Raw genomic sequence first — 24,086 nt, 5'->3', positions numbered from 1 at the left:
CAAACAGAGCCCTTACAGTTTTATCACTGCAGATAAACCCAGAGTGAAGTTTCTTTACGCTCTCACCATCAGAGAGAAAAACAATTCTGGCAAATAAATCTTAAGAGGATAGAGTAAAATCGTTTTAAGATGTACTTGCAATTAGGCACATGATACGGCAGTCAATCCCCAACAACAGAACTACAGGGGCCTGTCTGCAATTGGGCAATAAAACTAGAGGTTTATCCGCAATTAAAATTGAGGATTAACCCACAGTACTAAAAAAGTGTTGTTGAAAGGAGCAAAACCAATGGGGCCATCAAGACAAAAAGAAGCATTATTGAATTCTGATTGAATAAACACCACAAAGGTTACCAATCTCTTGTATAAAAAACAGTAGGTCTAAAGTTCCATGACAAAACCAAAGCCAAAAAGATTTCCTCGAATGTGATCAAGTACATATAAATACGGGATTTGCTGCAACCTACAACTTCTAAGTTTCTTTCCTACAATCTTTACCAATACATTCTCCAAACTCACACTACAGAACCAACAAAACCAAAGTAAAAAAAATACAGAAAAAGAAAAAAAATAAATAGGAAATTTACATATTGAAACCTGGCAAAGGGGGTAGAAACAATGGCCCCAAAGAATTTAAAATCCAACGCTTTTCCGTATCACACCAGAGCTTGATTTTTCACCGCCAGCCCTCTCTGCACGTTTCTTTAGTACAATCAAGAGACTCTTGTTGAGGCTATGAGGCGATAAATTGAGATATATCTTTAGACTATCGAAGAATAAACCAAACAGAATCTCAGATGGATCTTAAAGTAGTCCAGCAAGCAAAGCGCCAGGATCATTATAACCTGAACCAACAACTGGAGACTGTGGTTGTAAAGGAGGAGCTTGGGAAGGAGCCGGGGTGGTGGTTTTGGGGATATCAACCAAATTTTCCTTGATCAACTCTTTCAACCTATAGTGTACAGAATGATTACTAAAGCTTTCTAGGTTAATATTGTATATAACGAAACATAGCAGAGAATAACTCACTCAAATGTCAATGTTGGGTCCACTGAAGCAATTGTTAATCTCAGCTGGGTTCTATCTGCTGGATCGGTTTCAACTCTAATCTGAAAAATCATACGAGTTGTCAGTTAAAGATAAATTAAGTCCATTTCATTTTATCTGATTTAACAAAACAAAGCAAAAGCACGATAATTCAATTTGAGATATTATCAATCTGATATATTTTCAGAACTTGCAGAACACCAATTATGATTCCACCCAGGGACATGCGTCAGTAATTTAGTTAACAGTCTTAAATGACATCTGAATCAAAGCACGAGGAGGAGGTTCGTCAGAAACCTAAAAATATGAGTTCTGTAGTCTTCTAGACTGGTTAAGATGAGCAAATTCGCATGCTCCCACATAAAAGTAATTTTCTACATTAATGCACTACCCGAACACAGTATTCTTGAACTCTTAAGATCTTTCACACAAATGTGATATCACTACCTAGACGTCAGTCAACCATGTAATAGCCATGAAAACAATTTGTCTTCCTCTTACCAAGCAAAGAATAGCACGAGTGGTCTCTGAGTAGAATGTTGCGCTTGCAACCAGATTATTTGGATTTGTATCCTGAAATGAGTATCAAACTGTAAATAAAATGAAAAAAGTAAAGACAATTTAAGTACAAGTAACTTACAAGTCCTGGAGTAATTCCCAGGTGAAGACTGGCAAACAAGTTAGCCATCTCAGGAAGCGATAATGGTTTGACACCTCTAACCTGCTCAGAGGAACATCATTAGTTAGAAGACTTTATTAAGGGATTAGAAGTTTTGTATTAGTGTACATAACTAAGACATATCTTTGCACTAGAAAGTTTGAAACCAAAACAAAAAACAAGTTTCTGTTTCAGTCATATGAAAGAGTTGACATATATAACTGTGTGAAAGAATGTTGTCAATTCAAGTCTAAATAAAAAAATTTTAAGGTAAGACAGATCAATTCAAGAGTCGTTCCATATAATGGATCTGCTTTCATACAGATAGTAATACTCCTCCATCAGCACTCGTAAGTTGCTTAACTTCATATTTAGGACAAGCAGGAGATTCATAATACAAACCACTTCTTGCAGCTTCGATGGTGGTCCAGCCAAAGATTTCCACTGAGGGAAAAACTCTTCAGCAGAGACTGCTACAGGTTGCAGAAACTTGCTCAAGACAGCTGGAAGGCGTAGCTTGACATTGACCTAAATACCAAACAAGCTTTTTAGCCATATACGCAACTTTATATCAAACATGGGGAAAAGGAAGTTTGAACATACTGCTGCAGTTCCAAAATTATATGAAAAATCAAGAATGGCAACATCTCGGCTTGCTCGCAAATTTACAACTTCAAGAGGGCATTGCACCTAGACCATACAAAGAAATGAAAGATATAGTTGAGAATAAATTAAAACCCGTGACATTAAAAGTCAATGTATTCTACCACTCCTAACCTGTGCTCTAGGAGGAATGGTCTCAGGCACCAGGGAGAGTTCCATTTTTAAATGAGTTGGAGGTAAGATAACAGCTCGCACTGAAGTAAGAGGAGAAGTATTCTTGTTTCCCAAGAATAGAACAACACGCCCATGGTGTGCTCTCCACTCGGCCTTAACTCCAATCTAATAAACAGAAAATAGGAAAATATTTCAGTTAAGTGCTGGAGATATATCTCACATTGTCCCAAAAGTGTAATACTACCAGAGCTCTATATCTAAACAATGGCAGGTGAAAAGATGGTTTGGCAGCAAACCTGGATGTGAGGGTCCTCATATAGCACCCCACTATCCTTCAGACACAAGGCATTATACCTATCAGCAATGTTACCGATTGGCTGCAAAAACATCCACAATGTGAATACATAAATATGAATGTATGTATGTGCATGTCTCTGTGTGTGTGTGTATACACATTCAAGGACATGATAAAGTATCTAAAAAGTCAATGGTCAAAGGGGTCTCTGAAGAGAAAAACTAAAATTTAACAGGGAATGCTATTAAAGAAAAATGTCAGGAAGCTTTACAATAACAAAAACTAACATTGAGGATAAAAGAACATATTTGAATACCTGAACTGTATTTGATTCTTCATTGACAGTTGCTAGCGCTAGAGCACCTATTGCATCAGCAGTAGCATCTACACTGGGCACCATATTTTGCTCTGCTGGAACAGCAGCAGAGGGTGGACCCTCAATAGCCAAAAGGTCACCTATGAGATCAGGTGATGGGACAGGTTCACGGTCTACTTTGTTTACAGCTCCATTTTCTCTTGACATCTCTTGATGGGAAGTAGCTTCCTAAATATCACCCAGCATCATTAGCACCAAAGGTCTACATTTTCGGAGGTAAGAATTAAACGGAAAAAATCAGAGTCCAAACCATATTTTGACTTGGTATCCGCACAAGATTCAGTTGATTAACAGGTAGAGATCCATTAGTAGGCCGTTGGTCAGTTACAACCAGGGCATTTGATGTCTGCTGTTGCGTTCGTAACTTAATGGCACTTTGTTCTGCGGTGTCAACTTCAATATCTTCAGCCTTCTTAAGCAAAGCAGACTGTTCAAAAGTGGTAACAAAGTTATTCCCAGATGATACCATCAAAATTTCATAGTGCAGTCTCTTTTCTTTTTTATTCACTGAATAATACTTCACTCAGTTTCTGATAACAGTATACTCTCTTCAAAATGCAAGTTTAGACACACCTGACGTTCTGGAAACTTGGGCATCTCAGCCAATATGTCAACCAAAGCTTCACCTTTCCTGCTTAGTGCAAAATATTCAACTGCCCTTTGTTGTATCTCAACGTCAATGTAACTTTCATACCTGACACACAAGGGTACAACATAGTATCCTGATATGATTATCTATGCCAAAAGACAAAGGAGTTAGAGGAAGAAAGCCTCAATCTTACTTTCTAAATATCGACCAAATTTGTTCCCGCAGCTCCGGGTCTGGAGGTTGGGTATGCATCAAAATCTTGGCAAATGTTGAGAGAAGAATGGCAACAGTGTTTGTACTGGGATAATGGCAGCTTAAGTTACAAATGACAAAGCTCATTGGTGAAAACAATATGTTAAAAGATGCAAGAAGAATGCTTCTTACGATACTGTAGGCAGCTTCTCATTTATTATTGCAAAAATTTCCTTAGGGCTACAACCAGGTCTTCTCGATAAAAGGTGGCTGTATTCCCCGAGTATATATGCGCTTACCTGTTGCATAAAAATTAGATAAAGCTAATGATATCCGCCTATATAGGCCAAATTTACAATAGCATAACATTTGTAACTCTTGTACAAATTAAAAGGGAAAAAAACATATCAGCTGCATATATAGTAAAAGTAATATCATGCGACATATGGACAGAAAGATCCACGCGCATGAAATGATGGCACGGCTAGATAATAAGAACTGGGAACTACAGTGTTTTCCAACATGTGGTCAGGTACTAGTAAATACAGCTAGTCCCTTGGGTAACTCACCTATAACCTAGTCATCATCAATGTAAGGATTTAAACATCCTTATCAAGCAATGTGCATTCTAGTTTTCCAATTAGGTTCATTTTAGGGGGAAGAATCAACAAAAATTAATACCTTCACCATTGTCTCATGTAAAGCTGGTTTATCAAGATACTCTCTCGCCTTCACTGCAGCATATGGCTGATATCATACAACAAGTGTCAGTATTTCCAAATGCAAACAGCTATAGAATTATATATCACCTTGCAAAAGAGAATTATAATTATTAGCATGCAAGTACCTGTAAATCTTCATTGTTGGTAACAAACTGGACAACACGATACCATATGTCATCACTAACAAAGTCTCCTGCTTTATCAATTAATTGAAGAATAACATCAACATACCTGTATGAGGAATAAAAATGAACCTGGTCAAAATGTAAATAACTTGATAGAATCCGTAACGTTAGGAACGAAATTAACTGGAGACATAATACAAAAGATAACTACTTGGTAAGTACTTGAAAAAAGAAACATGACACTTCCAGTACCACTATGGCATATTAGAAAGAAAAGTCAAGACATGAAAAACTGACATCACGTTTTGAAAACTCCAACTTAATAAATAACAGATTTAAAATTTTGACCAATTAATATTATATATTAATAAAATCTTGGTGCTTAATTTAAACGGCGATTCATTTAAGCAGTATACTAGCTTCCGGTTCTATCTTTTCTTCCAACACATGACAATCAGGAGGGGTTCTCATAGCTACATGTGTTTTACTATGCTTTCAAAACACATGTTTTAAATACTTGTCAAAAGAAAATTTCAATAATTATATATGTTGCTATGGTTTGTAGTTTGTACTATATGGACCTAGATGACTCCACTTTAATAATCAGAAAAGTGATAATATTATGGTAAATTGCATTCTGCACTGTCAGTGACATACAATTCACACAGATACTTGAAGGAATGGGATAAAGTGATAATATTATGAAAGAATAAAATGAAAAGGTAAATTGCATTCTGCACGATCAATGACATACAATTCACACAGATACTTACAAAGGAATGGGATAAAGATTTTGAGAACAATGGTTATTTGGCAGGAGTGCAGTGTGTGCCCAAACCAGGCTGAATGAACATGTCTAAGACTAAGCTTGGTTGTGTCTTATAGTATTCCTTATACATTGCAAATAAAAAGATCTATGTATATTGTCCCACGCTCTATATCTCATCTTAGTTCAGGATAATTTGAGATCTTCACTGTATAAGAGTAACATTGTGAATTAAAAGGCAGCTTGCTATCCACCTCTCCCTTAGGTCTTATGGTGAGGCTGTGGATTAACAATAGTTCCCTTGCACATGAATTTACCACAGAAGTTCATATTAGACTTCAACGAAGTAAATTTTGATCAATCCTTCTTGGTAGCTGTCTTACTTTGTATATTTCATAGCCAATACTGCTTAGAGATAAGAGATAGCGAGGAAAATGACAATTGAAAATCATGTAAGATATACTAACTATTTGTTATCTTCAGGAGACATGTACCTAGATGAACATGTGAAAACAGTATGAATGAAAAGACAAGTTTTCAAACTCAATAATTCAATAGTTAGAAACTGAGCATGCCACCTCTGAATCTTCAAGCTTGTGACATTATTAAGCATAGAAATTAAACTAAATGGGCTTCTCTGCTTACGCAGGGAGTAAAAGTAGCACACACATTCTAACCCCTCTTGATCCGAAATGTGAGTATCCTGGATCCTACAACCAAAATAGAAGATATGCCTGTATCCGATTTCTAACAACTCATCATGTCCCTTGAGAGTGAAAATGAGTGACAGGGCAGAACCCTAAGTATGTGACTAACTTCGACAAGAGATCTTTACAATTGAATATCTAATGATTGATTTATATATATACATGCTCAATGTCAAGTACTTAACTTTCCTAAGTCTTTAATGAAATGTGAAAAGACAATAACTTTAAATACAATATGGATTACACATTCCAATTCGGATGGGCATAAAAAAATCAGGTATTTTTACCATGATAGGTCTGGAGCAAATTTCTCTGCCAATATGGCAGCCTTAAGTGCCAATTCTTCACGCATGGCGAAGTCTGCCGTGCTAAGATACTGAAGGAGAAAAGGATGAGTGACTTCAAGTGGAATAGTTTAATACAGATACATTATCCTGGAAGCAGTGATCCCAGAATTCAGATAAGATGTGTCAAGTCATAACACTCATTTGTACCTGCAATAACTCTTCAACTATCTCCTTCGCATTTGTGATGTCACACATCCCATAAAGTAAATCAAGAGCACGCCTTCTGATACTGCATAGGAAAAGAATAACAGCTATAAGAGGAACGGTACTGACATACAGCAGGTAATACATTGAAACCCATATCATAATGAAACAAATTTACATATTAAGGCATGTATTAAAAGTACCATTCAATGTGGTTTAACCTTTCTACATGTAAGGTCATTGTCTTGTCAAACAAAGTCCCCATCATGCATGCACCGCAAAGTTTATCTACTGATATGGAAAAGAGATCTTATGGTCATATTCCATTTAATTAATGGAAAGACCAACCTATTAAAGATATGATGGAATTAGATCACACTTTATTGCCAGGTGATAAGTGAGGGGTTCAATTAACACCCCATCCCCCAGCACACTTTGTCTGATAGCAGCTTTGGCATTACAAACATGTGAACAAGAGTTACCAGCTTCAGTTTTGTGTTTCAATATTGTTATTCTATCTGAAAGAAAAAGTCACACACGCACGGGCGGATGAAAACACACATGTGGACTTAGGTATTATGCTAGTTGGGGAACTCTAATGAAAACAAGAAAATATTTTGCACGGATAAAACTGAACACACGACTGAAAACTTGATCTAATCTCTCCCCAAAAAATAAATGAGTTGCTACTAAAACACCTATAGGAATGCAAAGCTTGTATAGATCACTAAACAGCATATTCTCTCTTTCGAGTGCAGGTTCTATCAGAGCGCCCCGCACGGGGCGTTCTGAACCGCAGGATTGGGGAGGAGGGGGTGATGGCATTTCACTGGCCCCCTTGGCCTAAGAACACCCCACGTGGTGGGGTGTTATGAACTTATGATAGAATTTGCAGTCCTCTCTTTCCATTTTATAAATCAGCAGACAGCATGCTGCAACTTCCAGCTATCACACTTCTCACCTAATTACCCAGAGAACATTCTATGAGGAGTTGGATTGAAATGCCGGACAACTTGTCGCTCCACTGTGAAGACTTCAACCAGATTCATATATGGTAGATTGAAGCTCCACTGATGAGATAATACCAAATACACAAACATGCAATAATGCATCTGATATGTATTCTGATCAGCAAGACTCTGTAGTATTACCATGTCTTCCCATAAAAAACTTAATAAGGCAAAATTCTAATAGAAAATTTAAGTTACATATTGAACAAATGAAGTTACATAATTATTGGGACGGTAAGATCTAGAAATTCATTAGTCTATTATATGTACATTGTACACTTGTAATATGCATTAAGAATAATACTATCCTAATATTTCGTTTGAAAAAAACCTATCCTATAGCTTACCTGATATCAGGATCTTTCAGGGAAGTAATAATTTGGGCTTGATGTCTCTTAATAATATCCTGCACGTCTGTGACCAACAACATCCTGGTCATATTTTCCTGCAACAGGACAATAGAAACCTTTCGTAAGAATTCATCAGCTTTAATAGTTGCCTAATTGGATAAACGCAACTTTTACTTCCCATCAAATACTAGTGCATTTAGGATCTTCCAAATTCATGCAATTTCTTAAACCTGTAAGAAAGCTATAAACTTGAACTAGTATACTTACTAGGCCTAGATAACGAATATTAGGTTCTCGGACGGCAATAAATTTGCCAAGTAAAGCCACACATTGGGACATCATCTCCTTTTCAGCATCAAGATGCATAACCTGCCATGATAAAGAAAACAGAGGTGAAAGCTCTTCATTGTAAAAATTTATTAATAATCAGAATATAAGCATTGAACTTCAATGTTTAATCCCAACTACATATTGGATCCATAAAAAATTAGCTTCAGCTTTTGGGTGCAATGATTATTCAACATGGTGCCAGATCACCTAGTTTGAAGAGCATATTCAAACCACATCGGCGATAAATAAAATATTTTCTTATTAGACCCATTCATATTGATTCTCAAAGCCTGCCACGTCATAGGAACCAGCTGCCAACATGAGGAAGAGAATTTAACTCAGTTGAGATTCTTAAGTGTACATTGTTGGCTACAACCAATTTACCTAAAAGCCTCTGGATGTAGCTGTTATCAAACAACAATAAAAACAGGGAACATTCTCTAAGAAGGATTCATCATATCCTGTAAGAAATTCTGATACCATTAAAAATAAAGTGACCAAGAGAAGAAAAAGTAGAATAAATATTCAGGACCATAACAAGCAGAACAATCTGAAAAAAGCAATGTGATGTCACAGAACCAAGCACCAAGGGCATGCAGCAGAATTAAAAGTCAATTGATTTTTGGACAAAAAAAGATCAGCATGATCCCATAAGCTTAAATAACAAAAGCAAAACAACCTTTCCTGTAAATTAGTACAAGTATAAGAATAGTCATCAGCATGAAAAAATACCAACAATATATAAATTGCAAAAAATCAATGGCTACACTTCATTTTCCTTCTTATACCTCTGCTCATCATCTTCATGGGAAAAGGTCAGCGCTACTCTATAGCTTTCCCATTAAATTATAGTATTATACTACTCTATGACCCGCTATGGTATTGCAATCATTCAGATTGTATTCATGATACTCCAATATTATTACATGTCAACAATTCATCGATGAAATGAGACCAATCATCATCATCACAAATGTCAATTGAAATTGGACCCTTAATAATCAAAATCTTAATTCAGTCAAATTTGGCCCCAAACTAAAAGGTAGCCCAATTGTCAATAGATAAAAACGGAGTGGTCTTTAGTTACCCACTAAGGAAACATGAATAACTAAAACTAGACCCTATAATTTTATTACACTGAGCTATATACAATGCAATGTAAGGAATTATCCATTTTCTATTTGATAATCAATCAAAGAGAGTCCATCTAATCTTTTGATTAGTAAAGGAACTCAGCCCTTAATTTTAAAAGCAAAATGGTCTATGTAGAACATAAACCCAGAAAAAAGAATAACCAGCATGGTAAAAGAATACCAACAGTCAAATTTTCTATTAAATTAGTTTTAAGCCCAGAAAATCCCAGTCGTGAAACTTTTAGGGCAAGTAGGGAAGCATTTCGCTAGATAAAAATGATAAGGAATCAACTTTTAAGCTGTAAGCTTACCAGAGCAAGGGCTTCAAAAAGAACAGCATGTGATGCATTGTTTTTGTTTACATTTTTTACCACGTCAGTCCCCATTAAAATACGTTGAAGGACCTAGAAAAATGTAGAAAATGTCAGAAATGCAGCATTGATGGCTGTATATCAACTTAAAACCATTTCAAAGTAACTATACCTCAAACAGAGCTCTTCTGGTGTTTGGATCTTCAACAGTCGGAAAGTACTGGAGAACCCTCATTGTCTTAACCTGCATCAGATAAATCAAACCAAGGTGAGATACAATGTCCCCTAGTACTTAGTTCAAGATGCAGCAAGTGGCGCATTTGGATAGAAAGAAGCAGATCAAGAGGGTATGATTCATATACTATCTATTTTGACCAAGCCTGAATTTAGCGCAATGCGTTACATAAGGGACACAAGAAAAGCTGTAGGCTTTCTATAGTTGTTTATGAAATCTTCTACCAGGATTGACCGTTGATACAAAGCCCAAACCATTAAAACTCCTTGTAGTTTGAAAGATTGAAGCTAGTGCCCTAAAACGACAAAAGAATAAAGAGTGACACAGACCTGAAGCCAAGGAGAAGGGATTCCATAGTAGGTATACTCTTGCGGTATATCTTGGTTTCTGGCCAGCCTCTCTAGAATTTTCACACATTTAGGAAGACAATTCCAGTAAGCATCAACATTATTTGAGACTAGGGCAACAAGAAGGCTCATGACAGATGTCAGTACTCCCAAGTCACGCTCATCCAGGAGTTGCGCCATGCGATCGGACCTGCAAAGTAAGGAAATCACAGATCAGAAAACAAATAGATGGAAAGTGAACACATGTGAAACAGATTAACTTACCATCCATCTACATTAACAACATCAGGATTTTTTCTATACAAGCGCAGAAGACATAAAGCAGCTTTTTTTCTTACAAGAGGCCTGCAGCTACTTGAAATCTGATGACAGAAACAGAACTGCTATTAGTATATCATTCAAACACTTGCAAAAGCTAACAGAGAACGTTATTGTCATTTACAAGTAGTCTTTGAACATCAGGAGCTAGTGATTCAGAAAAATCTCTGCCACCAATATTTCCCACCTACAAACAAAAAAAAATAGAAAAATAGAATACTAATTAGTTCCAACATATAATATATCTAGATTAAATAATCTGCACAATCGGTCCTTGTATATAATGTTAGGGAGTTATTATATTATTGATGAATTTTATTCTCAAAAAACATAAGAACATTGAATAGAAGTGTGCCAGACCACCTTATTTGTTTTTTTTGTTGGGTTATTTTAATATATACCCCTTAAACCATGGGTAATTGCGAAATTACCCTCGAAATCTCAGTATTTGCAAAACTACCCCTCAAATCATCAATTTTGGGAAAAAACATACCCTCAAAGCAATTAATCATCAACATTTATAAGCTTATTTGTAATCTCAATGTAAAAATTATCAACAAAATAGTCAAGTTTTTAGCATCAACTTGATGATTTGTTGATTTTAGGGGTATTTTTTCACAAAATTGAGGATTTGAGCGGTAGTTTTGAAAACACTAAGATTTGGGGAGTTTTTTGCAAATGCCCATGATTTAAGGGGTATATATACAAGTAACCCTTTTATATTATACATGTGGTAGATTACTAACTTTAGAATTTCTTTATAATCACATTATAACTTTTCAGCATTTCCTCGACCAAGGACTTGCCTGCAATTCCGTTCTTCACAAACAAAATTGTCACTCAGATAATCATAGAGGATATCCAGGTTAGTATTCACATCCTTCATTTTCAAGGATACAAGTCCAAACGAAATCATACATTCAACTTATCCACAAAGACAAATCAATGTATGACTTGGTTGTCTTTTTTCTATGCATAACAAATTTCATCTTATCTTAGTCACGTTTCAAAAACATGTGTCGCACATATATTAATAAACTCGCAAGTAACAAAAGAAGTATGATTATTAAAATTAGCTAAACTTTCCCTTTTGGTCATGTTGCATAGTTCTCATACCAGAGAGAAAAATTGTTGTGCAACTATTTTCCAAGTCATCCCTCATCCCTATCCTGATTTCAGTTTTCCTAAGGGACTAAGCTGTAAGCATGAAATCTAGCTGTCAGACATAAGCTATTAAACAAGAAAAATAATAAAGAACATAATGCAAAACTAGAAGAAACCACTCGACCTTGGGATACTAAAACCTTGAGAACTCATGCCCACTAATGAATCTGTGATGACTGGTCTGCTTCAAGTATGACACTGACTTCCTGAATTATTATATAGTCAGCATGAATTCAGAAGAATTTCTTTACTTTGTCCCTAATCATAAATGTGCTTTATAAGCACAACTACTCTTTTACCAAAAAAAATTTAGGTTTATTAAACAATTCTTTTACTTACCTTGCACATTTGTATGCATCTTACTCAACAAAGATGTGGTAAGATGTCTTCTGAGGATTAGTCTCGACTCTCAAGTTTTCTACCAGATAGATGCATAAAAGGTTATGCACATAACAGTTGAACGGGACCTCTAGCAAATTGTCTCAACTCTCATATCCATTATAGATCTTGACAACATGTATACTGCTAAAGACAGCACATAGACTGGACCAGAAATAGCTAACTGTAGAAATCCTTGGGCACAGACCAGTTTTTTATGAGAAAATTCACAGCAATATACAGCTGCAACAGAACTTTCTAAAGCATACTTCTAAAAAGCATCCATCACGAGACATTTAAAGAATAACAGTCGTTTGTATAAGAAATTCCACCAGCATATAAATAGTTACAGTATCAACAAAAAACTCCCTTGGAAATGCAATGTACATTCCCAAAAATATGTCTATCTTTGCAACTTCCAGTTAAAGAAGTTTGAAGTAAAACAGCCTCCATACAGTAGATAGATAAGTTATCCTAGATGATCATGGCACACAATTAAATTTAACAAAATCCATAGTCAGAAGACAGCAGGAGCAAAAATACATGAGAACATAGAGGCTAAAACAGTACCATTGTCAGTGCCAAGCATTGGAAGGTTTCATTCCTCCCTATAATATCATTGCGTACAGTATTTATAACCATCCTTAGAAAGTCATGGTTTTCATTGAGCAAGCAAGATGTCACAATGTATCCAACCTGCAACATAATTTGACACATACAATCACAAAGAAAAACAATTGTGTGTGAAGATCAAATATATTCTATAATCGCCACCGAGGACACACACTGAACAAAAACTATGACCAAAGCAACAAGAGAATGAAGGAGTTAAAAGAATCCGCTCAAAAAATAAATTAAGAATCGACACATTAGCATAAATGTTAGGTTGGCTGGCGATATAGAATCCTACATTACAAATCCTGTAGTCTAAGTTGCCGAAATATGGATTTCAAGGCAAGTTAAATTGCATTCGGCAAATTAAACTCCAAGGCAACAAATTGAAGAAGGGTTCATGATAAGAGAGCAGGCAGCAAAAGCCCTTCAATAAGCTTAAAGAAGAAAAGAGAGATAAGATCTAATGTTTTCTAGTGATGAGTGCATGTCTCATACTTCTAAATCAAAGGCTTTCGTCCAAAATTAACCATTCAGGGGGGGTGGGGGGATACTGCAAGAGGATTTGGCCAGAGCTTGAGAAAAAGAGACTCTAGGTCAACTCCTCTAGATTTTGGTGCATCAAACATGGCCTCACTGTGAGAAAACAGAAAAGGTTGCATGGCCGTGCAGGCATGCACACAAGTAAGCACCACTATGCATGCATCAAATATTGCACATGCCTGCATGCAGACAAGGGAACTGACTTGTTCATAAGCTGGAGGCTCATGTTCTAGCTTCCCAATTTCTCAAAAATTAATAAATATCTCTAAAAATAAAAGCACAGATAGGTGTAGATTATGGAGAAAAGATGCCCTTACCTGCTTCTCTGGGTACTTTGGTGCAGATATTAGAGAAACAGCCTCCGTATGACCAAAATCAACGTCATAACCTAGCATGTAAATGTAAAGCATCTTCCACACATATTTCTTTTTCTCATAAGGTGACAAACCCTGTCAAAGAAGGAAGTGCTTCCGTTGGTATCTAGTTCATCATGTTCAACAAACTTCCAGGAAATACAAATAACAAATTACTAACTGGAGCATTAAAATGAAGTCATATTCTTGCTAGTTAAAATTGAAATACTAATGCATAAAGTACTTGATAAAGAAATGAAAAAACAAGAACTAAAAGGGTTTTCTCATCCTAGTATGGCATGCTAATAACAGGCTACGATGATGTCAAGTATGCATTACTGGACAGTGTGCTCAGCCTTAAAGATTTTCCTGCATCCATCACCGCAATAAAGATGGTACATAACATAGTAATCAGCTAAACCAACTGACCAAAAATTATTCCTAGAGACACATATGTAAATCAATAATTCAAAACCAAAGGAAGGTAATTATAATACTGACAAATAAATGAAAATGAAAGTTTAAAGTTCTATATGTTAAGACTCTGGCATAATGCAGTTTAAAACTTTAAAAATGGTTATAATAGAGCATAGGATGGCAAAAACATGGATACCCAATTATGGTTTAGATAATTTTTGCCTTGTCTATCAAGTCTTTGCTGTCCACTATTGAGAAAAACCAAAGTCATAGTATATTATTACAATTGTACGCTGGTAATTGGTTAGTATCATTTCATAACAAACATCAAGAGGTAAATGCGAAAAAGGGAGGTGCCAATGTTCCCAACCCCAGCAAACGTAGTACAGAGGCTGCTACAATAAGAAGTTCGCATAGAGGCTATTGATTTCATAAGTCAAAAAGCTAAGGGACATCGTATTTAGCACATAATAATTTCTCTTTCTTATTTACAAGTCAAAAAGCATATTACCCTATGTCATCTTTAAAGCATTTATTCTCATAATTCAGCTTTCTGTAAGGGACCAAGGGGAAGAATCTACGATAACATTAATGTATGTATGTCTTTGTTTTTCTTTTCTTTTTCTTTTTTTTTTCTTTTTCCTTGCAGACATGACTACCTTCACTCCACTAAACATCACTTCGGTCCATAATTACCCGTCAGAAGGAACTAAACACCTGATGGCACAAACAAAAACAGTCCAAGTTGAGGTTAAAGGAAGAACAGACAAAGAACATATGAACAGAAGTGCAAGGGGTAAGGGCAAAGCAAGGAGAGACAAAGAAAAGTTGGCACTAAGTTCAATAGGTAGTGCCCATAGATATGTCCATCACCCTAAGTATCAAGACTTAAAGAAAATTATGCAGCCATAGCACCCAGTCTAACCCCACCACCCAACATCTATTGATGACAATAGTATCCCAAACAACTAAGTATTTTTTCTGAAGTTCCCAAAGAACTGCCTAAGCTTCGATCTAGTGCCAACTACCAATAGACAGCGCCAACAACCGCCTAAAACTTTGACGGCAATAGTATCACATGGTTGTTCTTGCCACAAATGCAAACAATCTGACTTGTTTACAATGTTTTAAATATCGGTTATCGGGGATTAATCGGACAGCCAAATTCCTTATCGGATAGCAAAAATCGGGATATATTAGGGATAAGCACTGTTTTAAAAAACCTCCGCCTAGCCCGCTTAGGCGTACGCCTAGGCCTAGGCGGTACCTAGGCCGCCTAACTAGCGCCTAACGTCTAGGCGGTATTTAGGCTGCCCACCTAGATTTTACGAGCGTTTAGGGGAGCATTGTCTGCTTACGTGGATTGCATCCTGTAGGCATTGATTGTGATTTTACGTGTCGTAGCCTACACGTCCTCCAAACTCCATTAACCTCCAAATATGAACACCTCCACTACCTCCTCCGACCTTCAGCAAAACCTCATCGATCATCACTTAAATGAAGAAAGAAAAAAAAAACGCCCAGAAACCGCTTAGGCGTCCGCCTAGGCGACTAAGCGCTGGCGCCGAGTCCGACGCCTAGAAGCGCCCAACGTGTAATGTAACATTGGGGATAAGTACTATTTATCGAAGTGATATACCGTATGATGTATATATATTATATATAATATAATACCCCAAATTGTAATCTAACCATACGCCCATCTTTCATTCTCTCAACCTTTACTAAATAACTAGAGAAAAAAACAATTGAATAGTGAATATTGTTTGTTGCTACAACTTCAGAAGTTGTGTTGAGGTAGTGGCGTCGATGGAGAGTCCAAGTCGAATTGTCGAACTCACGTTGATGATGGAGTTGATGAAGAGAGCTCGGCATTGATGGAGATCTCAGCGTCGGTCAACGTCGTCGAGCCGATCAGTTGATGATGGCGTCGATGGAGAGAGCACAGCATCGGTCGAAGTCATCAAATCGATGAAGTTAACATCGATGAGAGAGCAGCGTCGAATGGTCGAAGTCGATAGCATTGAGTTCAGCGGTCATTATCTAAATTGAATTACTGATCAAATTGGTAGATATCTCATCCATTTCTAATCGCATTACTGCCTCCTTCGAACTACCCAAAGATGCCTCTATTTCTTCTTTTCGGAAGAGAATAAGATTTACAGTTAAGTTTTGACTCTTGCATTTATCTTTCTTCCGTTAGACATCCTTCGCCAAACACCACTCACAATGTGACCTGCTACACCACTCACAATGTGACCGCAGCAGGATATCGCCGGATCCCCCTCCCTATGACTTAGAAGTACACATTTGGTCTATCTTTTCCCAGATCTCTGTTTTACATCTTCTGTGTGAAAATATTCAATTTTCATAAGATCTTTTGACTGTTACTCAAAAGGTCCCCAGAACCTCCGGCAGCACAGCCGAGACAGCGACGGGTTCTCTGCCCCTGCGGGGATGGAGCGACAGAAGTATTGAGAATCCAATCAGCTGCGTCATCCAAGAATCCTTCCAGAATGCGCCTAGAAAAATGAGTTTTCATTCACATCTGGGAAACCCAAAGTCCATTCCTGGAGGAAGGGATGAATGAAAGTACTCATTGAATCCATCGTTTGGGCTCATAACAAATTAAAAGTTGCTCCTGCTACTCAGCCTAGAGCCTTGAGCATTGTATTTGCCTTTGGCACCCCTATCGAGTACAGTACCCGAACCCGTTTTTTCGATATCCAGTTCCACCAGCAGTAAAGACAGTGGGATAGGTACCCCCAGCAGTTGCTTCAGCTGCTTATTTTGAACCATTTGAATCTTTTCCCGATCCCAAGAGACTGGGCTGACTGACGGACTAAGTCGATTAAAAAAACATATTTTTTTGGAGAGAGACTATTTCACCAATCGAGTCACAAGTATCTGACATATTCATACCTAACTATTTTCTACAAAGTGTTTGAAAGAAATTGTATTGCGAAGTAATCTGTATGGAGTTAGAGACGCATCCATTTGTGTCAGGGGTCCTAGATACGTAACCGCTCATGCTTGAACAGAATCTCTTCTATAAAAGAAGTGGAATGTCTAATTCCACGAAAAAATCTTTTTTTTAACAAGGTATAACTAGCAATTCCCATTTATCTGTTATGGAGCCCTGAACTCCTTCAATATCGCACTAACTGCCATCGAAGAATCGACATTTTAAAAGTAAAGATACTTAGTTGACATTCAGAAAAAGTATCTAATGAATTATGAGTTCAATAGATCCTGTTTAGCAGAAAGACGGATATTCCTTGCTCATTATCAGACAATGCAACCACTTGTATGCCTCAACAATCGCTCCCTTCCCCTGCTGAGTTGGTTCCTTCCCCTTTGACGATTTACTCTTTTTTTTGGCGAAGCTCGCCTCAACTACTTTCGAAACGCGCTGTCGAACAACGGAATGCATTCCCACGTGTATTCCCTCTTTATCGACTTCGTAACCGACAGCCAATTTCACCGAGATGGCAATCTTCCATACCGCCAAAGCCTAAGACTGCAGAGGAAATTAAGTGAAGTACTCCAGATACAAAGTATGGAAAGGTGTCTATAACTCCCCCCCCCGGACCTACCCCCCAACCTAGAGTAGCTAGGTGCGGAAGTAAAATCAATCCTTGTTCATACATGGGTTTTTCTGGTACGAAATGAGCCACTTCAAATAGGTTCATTGCTCCGGCCCAGAATACGATTAATCCGGCATGGGCTACGTGAGCCCCAAGCAGTTTACCGGACAAATTGATAAGTCTGGCATTCCCGGCCCACCAAGCGAACGTTCCCAAAATAGGTACTATCGGGTCGGGTGAATTAGAGAATAGACAGACGCCTGTTGGCATTCCAGCCTTCCTTCTCCTTTCAGGGCCTATCCGAAAGAGAATTCAGTACATAAGCAGTGTAAACTGTTTATCCCAAGATTAATAATCTTTGACTAATTAGTATATCTTGAAGTGGGTACAAAAGATCAACCGTATGAGGTTACACTACTACTGTCTTATATGTATTACCATACCGGGGATCAATCCAAAATCAGACCGGGTTGCGTCTACGGTGGGAAGGGTAGGATTTTGGTTTTTTGTATAGGATAAATAGGAAAAAGTGCATAATCTCGATGAATTCCTTCTGAGTAAATTCATAAATCATATGTAAGAACCAAAAAATGCTATCCATACAGTGACGCATTTAATTATGAAAGTTGGCTAGGTAGCTGACCCTGTTAGTCCGTTCTTTCAATCCTAACCTGAGAATCTTATTGGTGGAGGTGCAATGATCTGAGAAAAGATAGACCAAATGTGTGCTTCTAAGTCATAGGGAGGGGGATCTGGCGATATCCTGCTGGGACCTATTATGGGACATACAATGCATTGCAGACGTATGATCATTACGCTTCAACCGGGTCCCTATTTAGTGCTATGCATGGTTCCTTGGTAAGCTCTAGTTTAATCAGGGAAACCACTGAAAACGAGTCTGCTAATGAAGGTTACATATTCGGTATCTAGGGAGGATTCACTTTAGAAGGGACTATTCCTTAGATACCTACCTCGTGGTCCGCACTTGGCTACCCAGCGTTTACCGTGGGCACGATAACTGGTACACCAGAGGTGCGTCCTTCCCGGTCCTTGAATGGTCAAAGTCGATAGGGTTGAGGTCAGCAAAGTCCAAAGAGGAGCAGAGGCGAGCGTCGAAGTCAGCAGAGGTGAGCGTCAAGGTTGACGGAGTTCAAAGAGGATCAGAGGATTAGGATTAGAGGATTAGGGCAGTGAGCACATCCGCACAAATGAGGGGAGAGAGAACGGAGGATTAGAGCTACAGAAATGGATTTAAGTTTTATTGTAAAGAACGGGTCGGGTCGGGTTTCAAGTTCACTCAAAAACTGCCCATTACCCAAAATCACAACCTAATAGTGTGGCCCGATAATTTTGATTTTTGGAACTACTAATATCGACCAATAATCACCTTTATCGCCGCACTATTGCCGATAAACCCCAAAAAACGATAACCGATTTAAATTCCAACTCATCCTATCGGAAAGCTCCCAAAACCGATAACTCGGGGATAATATCAGATTATCAGCCGATATTTAAAACCTTGCCTGTTTAAGCAACACATTTTATGAATATGAGTAGTTTTTTTCTTCAGCATTTATTTACGAAACACTTATCAACCCAATTTAATATTATGACCCAAAACTTTTACAACTTTTTTCTCCTCTAAATCCAACAGAATTGCAGAATTTGAAGGTGATATGACAATCTTCGACATTCCACCAAAGGGTAATGCTAACAGAACCACATTTATACTTCTTTAGTAGTAATATTAGCATGAGAAGATGGATCACTTTACCTCAGCACCGATTTCTCGACCAAACAGAGTGACCTCACTATGCTCTAGTAACTAAATAGGGTTATGTGCCTACATATCCCCTAAATCTTCCATAATTGCATATTCACCCCCACCCCCCGCGAATCTTAGAATTGCAAATACACCCCCCAAATAATCAACCTTGCATTAGTATACCCCCTCAACAGTTAACTGAAGGAATATTCCTTCTTTCTGTTAAGTTATTACCTGAAATTTTAAATTGTCTAAAATACCCTTCAACTACTTCATTAGGATTATCATGTTAGCTACAAAACAATTTCTCCAACTGTCTCCTCCTCTAGCTTCTTTAATCTATATTCATTATTTTTCTCACCCATTGTTACCACCTGTGTCTTTCATACTCAAGGTTTTGTTTAAAGTTGTCAGCCATTAAAATTTCTTCTTATCCCACCAGTGAATTGAAATTTTATTGTGGGTTAGGAGCTAAAACTCCTTGTGTCATAGAGGGGGTAACAGAGGCTTATAGGTTGAGTCCTGCTCCAGCTACGCAGTCAGTGAGTGTTGCACTGGCATAGCAGCTTTCAAGTTGAAGATGGTGGCAATGGTTGAGATTTTTTTGCCAACGAGATCGGGACCGTGATCTCACTAGATGTTGGAAGGAAGGGCAATCTTGCCAACCGAGGACTGGCTGTTCGTCTTCTCCAAGGTTTTCCTCGCTGCAAAGATTCTCACTATGTGTGGTTGTTTGCTTCACAATGTTCATTCGGCATTGATGGATTCTAACATTTCTGAATCCCTCATTAGAAAGCTTCCCATTGTGGGTTTATTGCAATGTTGGTGGATCAATTTCACAAGATGAAACGTCGACAGGAGATTGGCCCTTGCATTACTAAAACCGTTAAAATAGGGTAGACTAATTCAAATATTAAAGATTTGGGGGGTAAATTTGCAATTATGAAGATTTGAGAGGTAAATATGCAATTATGGAATTACTCCTCTCACCTATTAAAATCCATATAGAATATGTGGTCATTGAGCTTCAGCCCAACTTAAAAATATGTGACCAGTCATATAGACAGCACGTAAATAAGCATTGGGTCCGTGCTACACCCTTATTACTTAAACCACCCATAAACTAAAACCTAACCAACCGATTCATAGTAAATTCAAACCAATCTTTTATTTCAGCCCCAAAATCCCACAAAGGTCAAAGTCCAGCTACCGTCAAAATTAGGTATCACAATCAAGGCGCTTGCTTTCTCGTTCTTGATCAGGTATTATGACTCGAAACTCTAACAAAGTTTCTTATCATCTAAATGTTACAGCATCATAGAATCAGAAGTTGATACAAAATCTCAGATATTTTACCTAAGGGTAATGCTATCGGTACTGCATTTTATATACTACATCGGTACTAATGTTAGAATGACAAGGCGAATCCCTTTACCTTAGCATCGATTTCAACATGAAGTTGATAGGCTTCTCCCCACTCTAGTAATAAAAAATGTATCACTCGCATTACTGAGCTTCAGCGCAAATCAAAAACAATTGGCAATCTCTACTGTGTGCCATTGCTAACCCTTATTACTCAACTTACACAAGCATGAACTGAAAATCTCTAACCAATTCATACTCACACAAGCATGAACTGAAAATCTCTAACCAATTCATACTCAATTCTAACCAATGTTTTATCTCAGCCCTAAAATTCAACAAATTCACTAATTTAAGGTTTCAAATGTCAAAGTCCGCTGATTATCTAAATTAGGGATCAGAATCTTACCTTCTCGTTCTTGAATCGGGTACGGATGTTACCAAGCTCTTTATCGACCCGAAGCCGCTCCTGCTCCTTATTCTGACAATTCCTGATGTCGCTAATGAAGACGGAGAGGCCTCTCATCCCAGAAAGGGCCATGGCGGATCGGATCAGCAGAGGGCTCGACCCGACCCAAAAAACCTCAGATCCGACGAATTCAAACGGAGATCTGGCGACGGGGAGCGAAGATCCAGAGGAGCTGGAGATTTGAAAAACCCTAGAATGAGATGAGAGGAAGAGATCGGTGGAATTTGGGGAAAATTTTAGGACTTTTGAATTTCCTCCTTTAGTCTCCGACTCTTTGGTGTAATAGCACTCTTTTTCGCTGGTTTTTTTTTCTTTTATTTTTGGTATTAGCATTTAAATACCTTATAGCTTCCCCTATTTTGCATTTTTATACCCCCACTTGTTATCAGGTATATATCACAAAGTTTTCAGAATTTACATGTTAATACATTTTCTAAATTTCTCATGTGATGCTCATAAAGTAATTTCAAACTTCAATGACCTTAATTTTTGTTGAATTGCTATTAAGCATACTCCGATTCTATTTTCAACACACCCCCACTCATATTTTCAAAATAAAATTGTTGAGGGTTTAACAATAAATTTAAAAGATATTAAGAACTAAAAATTCTAAAATTAACCTGTGAGTGTTTAAAGGCATGAAGTCTGAAAAAATTGTCTAGACATTAGAACGCAATTAAAAATTATCAGGAGATATTAATGCCATAAGGAACAAGTGATGAAAGTATATAAGTCCGACTCATAGAATCATAACCGGCTGCTGAGAAATTTCTTTTTTTTAAGTAGGCATGAAGATCTGGGTCGGGCCCCAAGGTAGTCTAGACATCCCTAAAAATTGGGGCTTTTACACGTAGCCAGTATTTTTCTCATAATATAAGTTTCTGAAAAAAAATATCATAAAGAGTGAAGTTTTTCCAATGGAAACCGTTCCAAACATATTCATAAATTCCAATTTGTTTCGGTTTGAACGTACCTAGGCTTATTGCCCAGATGGCTTATGTTATACTTAAGTTAGTGATTTGTAAAAGAATGTGAGAATGGAGCAAAGAAGAGGTGAATGAATACGATCAATGATGATATTCATGCTGATGCTCTCACATAAGTTAGTTAAGATTTGGTACCTACAACTTGATCTTTCGATAACAATATATCTAATTGCATTACAAATTTTTCTCACTAAATCGGTAATAAAGACTAATGTAGTAAGTATTAAGATTTGGTATCTACAATTTGATTTTTTGATAACAATTTGTCTAATTGCAGTACAAACTTTTCTCACTAAATCAGTAAGAAAATCTAATATATGTATTTTCTTCATCGTGTTTCTCATACTATGACTCCAATTCTATCTTTATTTTTATATTAAGCTCTTTTATTTTTAGCTTGATGAGGGACTTCCCTACAATCTTTTAGACTATGGGTATCAAATATCTTGCCCTGGCTAAGGGACACCCCTCAATTTTTTATTTTTTATTTTTAATGGAATTTTCGCACAATTCTTTAGGCCATGGGTATCAAAGCTCCCGCATGCGGCTGAGGGGGACCCCTCAATACACAGCCTCTGGTGCTCCAAGAAATTAATTTCCTATGGGTACTTCCTAAGAGAGTCAAACCTGAGACTTTACTGTACAACTCATAAGTAGCTTGCCAAATCTGGTAGACCCTCTTAGGCTTGTTTGCTAGAGTAGTGTTATATGCCCTTAAATATCCACTACATTTTTATTGAATATTAATTAAGTATTATTGTTGCACATGTTGCTTGGGTATCTTTTATATAATTGTTATATTATCCTTAGAAATTATTTTGTTAGATCATGCACTGTGATGGTCACTTACTTGGAGATATGATCTAATTCAGAGGTTTCTTAAGTTTGTGTTTAACCTATAACTAGTAAAGGATAGCTTTGTTATAATAGGTTATTATGCATGACAACGACATATGAGATGTGATGGTTGATCTCAGTTATCGGTAATGAAGATTCCCCGGGTGTATGTCATAAGCGCATATTTGATATGTATAGCACAAGATCTTATTTGGATTCTTTAGGACGAGTCACCTAAGATAAAGAGAATTTGAATTGTTACGTGGTCCCTTAGACTTGATGATATTATCATTTTTGATTTGATAATTTAGTATACTTTGATATCATGGTTAAGCTTGTTTTACAAGTGCTATACAACCTAGAATGTTGGGTTACTAGATTTCATTTAGGGAAATGATGAATATCTAGATAGGATCTAGTATACTCATTTTTATGAGTTAATTTATAATAAATATTCCATGAAGATATTAAATTCCCGTCGACGGGTGATTTTTTAAAAATTATTTTTCTAAATTTATTTTCTTATAAAATAAAATATTTTGATGTTTTAAAATAATTTTTATTTATGTTCATGGGGTTGTACTTTTTAGGAATGAGCAAATAGGTGATTTGTCCTGCTCAATAAAGTTGTCTAAAATAAATTGATACTGGAGGGGACTGAATGTAAGATAATAATATTCACGAATATTTGATCTCATATTATGAAAGAGCTTTTATAAACAGTTAGTCAGATAGGGATTTGATTGTTAAATTAAATTATTAATTTGATTAATAATTGGTTCTCGATATGGGACCCAATTGGTCTCACTAATGTCATTGGAAAAGGTTTACATG

At 37.0% G+C, this 24,086-nt stretch overlaps 1 protein-coding gene across 1 annotated transcript; it reads right to left on the bottom strand.

Annotated features, from left to right (window-relative positions):
• On the bottom strand, nucleotides 331-21,723 carry LOC109824998 (AP-2 complex subunit alpha-2-like). The gene is made up of 27 exons (XM_020391656.1): nucleotides 21,370-21,723; nucleotides 13,794-13,925; nucleotides 12,892-13,017; nucleotides 10,904-10,966; nucleotides 10,726-10,823; nucleotides 10,444-10,651; nucleotides 10,052-10,123; nucleotides 9,880-9,972; nucleotides 8,373-8,474; nucleotides 8,103-8,200; nucleotides 6,749-6,830; nucleotides 6,542-6,630; nucleotides 4,782-4,887; nucleotides 4,616-4,681; nucleotides 4,127-4,233; nucleotides 3,936-4,040; nucleotides 3,727-3,847; nucleotides 3,404-3,580; nucleotides 3,094-3,321; nucleotides 2,779-2,859; nucleotides 2,483-2,647; nucleotides 2,309-2,395; nucleotides 2,108-2,233; nucleotides 1,688-1,768; nucleotides 1,549-1,620; nucleotides 1,030-1,109; nucleotides 331-952 (listed from the first exon to the last, which is right to left on the bottom strand). The coding sequence occupies exons 1-27, from the start codon at nucleotides 21,499-21,501 to the stop codon at nucleotides 805-807; spliced, it is 3,045 nt and encodes a 1,014-aa protein (XP_020247245.1). The 5' UTR covers nucleotides 21,502-21,723; the 3' UTR covers nucleotides 331-804.

This window comes from Asparagus officinalis, chromosome 1, assembly GCF_001876935.1.
Source record: "Asparagus officinalis chromosome 1, Aspof.V1, whole genome shotgun sequence".
Lineage (NCBI taxonomy): Eukaryota > Viridiplantae > Streptophyta > Magnoliopsida > Asparagales > Asparagaceae > Asparagus > Asparagus officinalis.
Note: the sequence above shows the minus strand (reverse complement) of the source record. Positions and strands in the feature narration are given on the sequence as shown.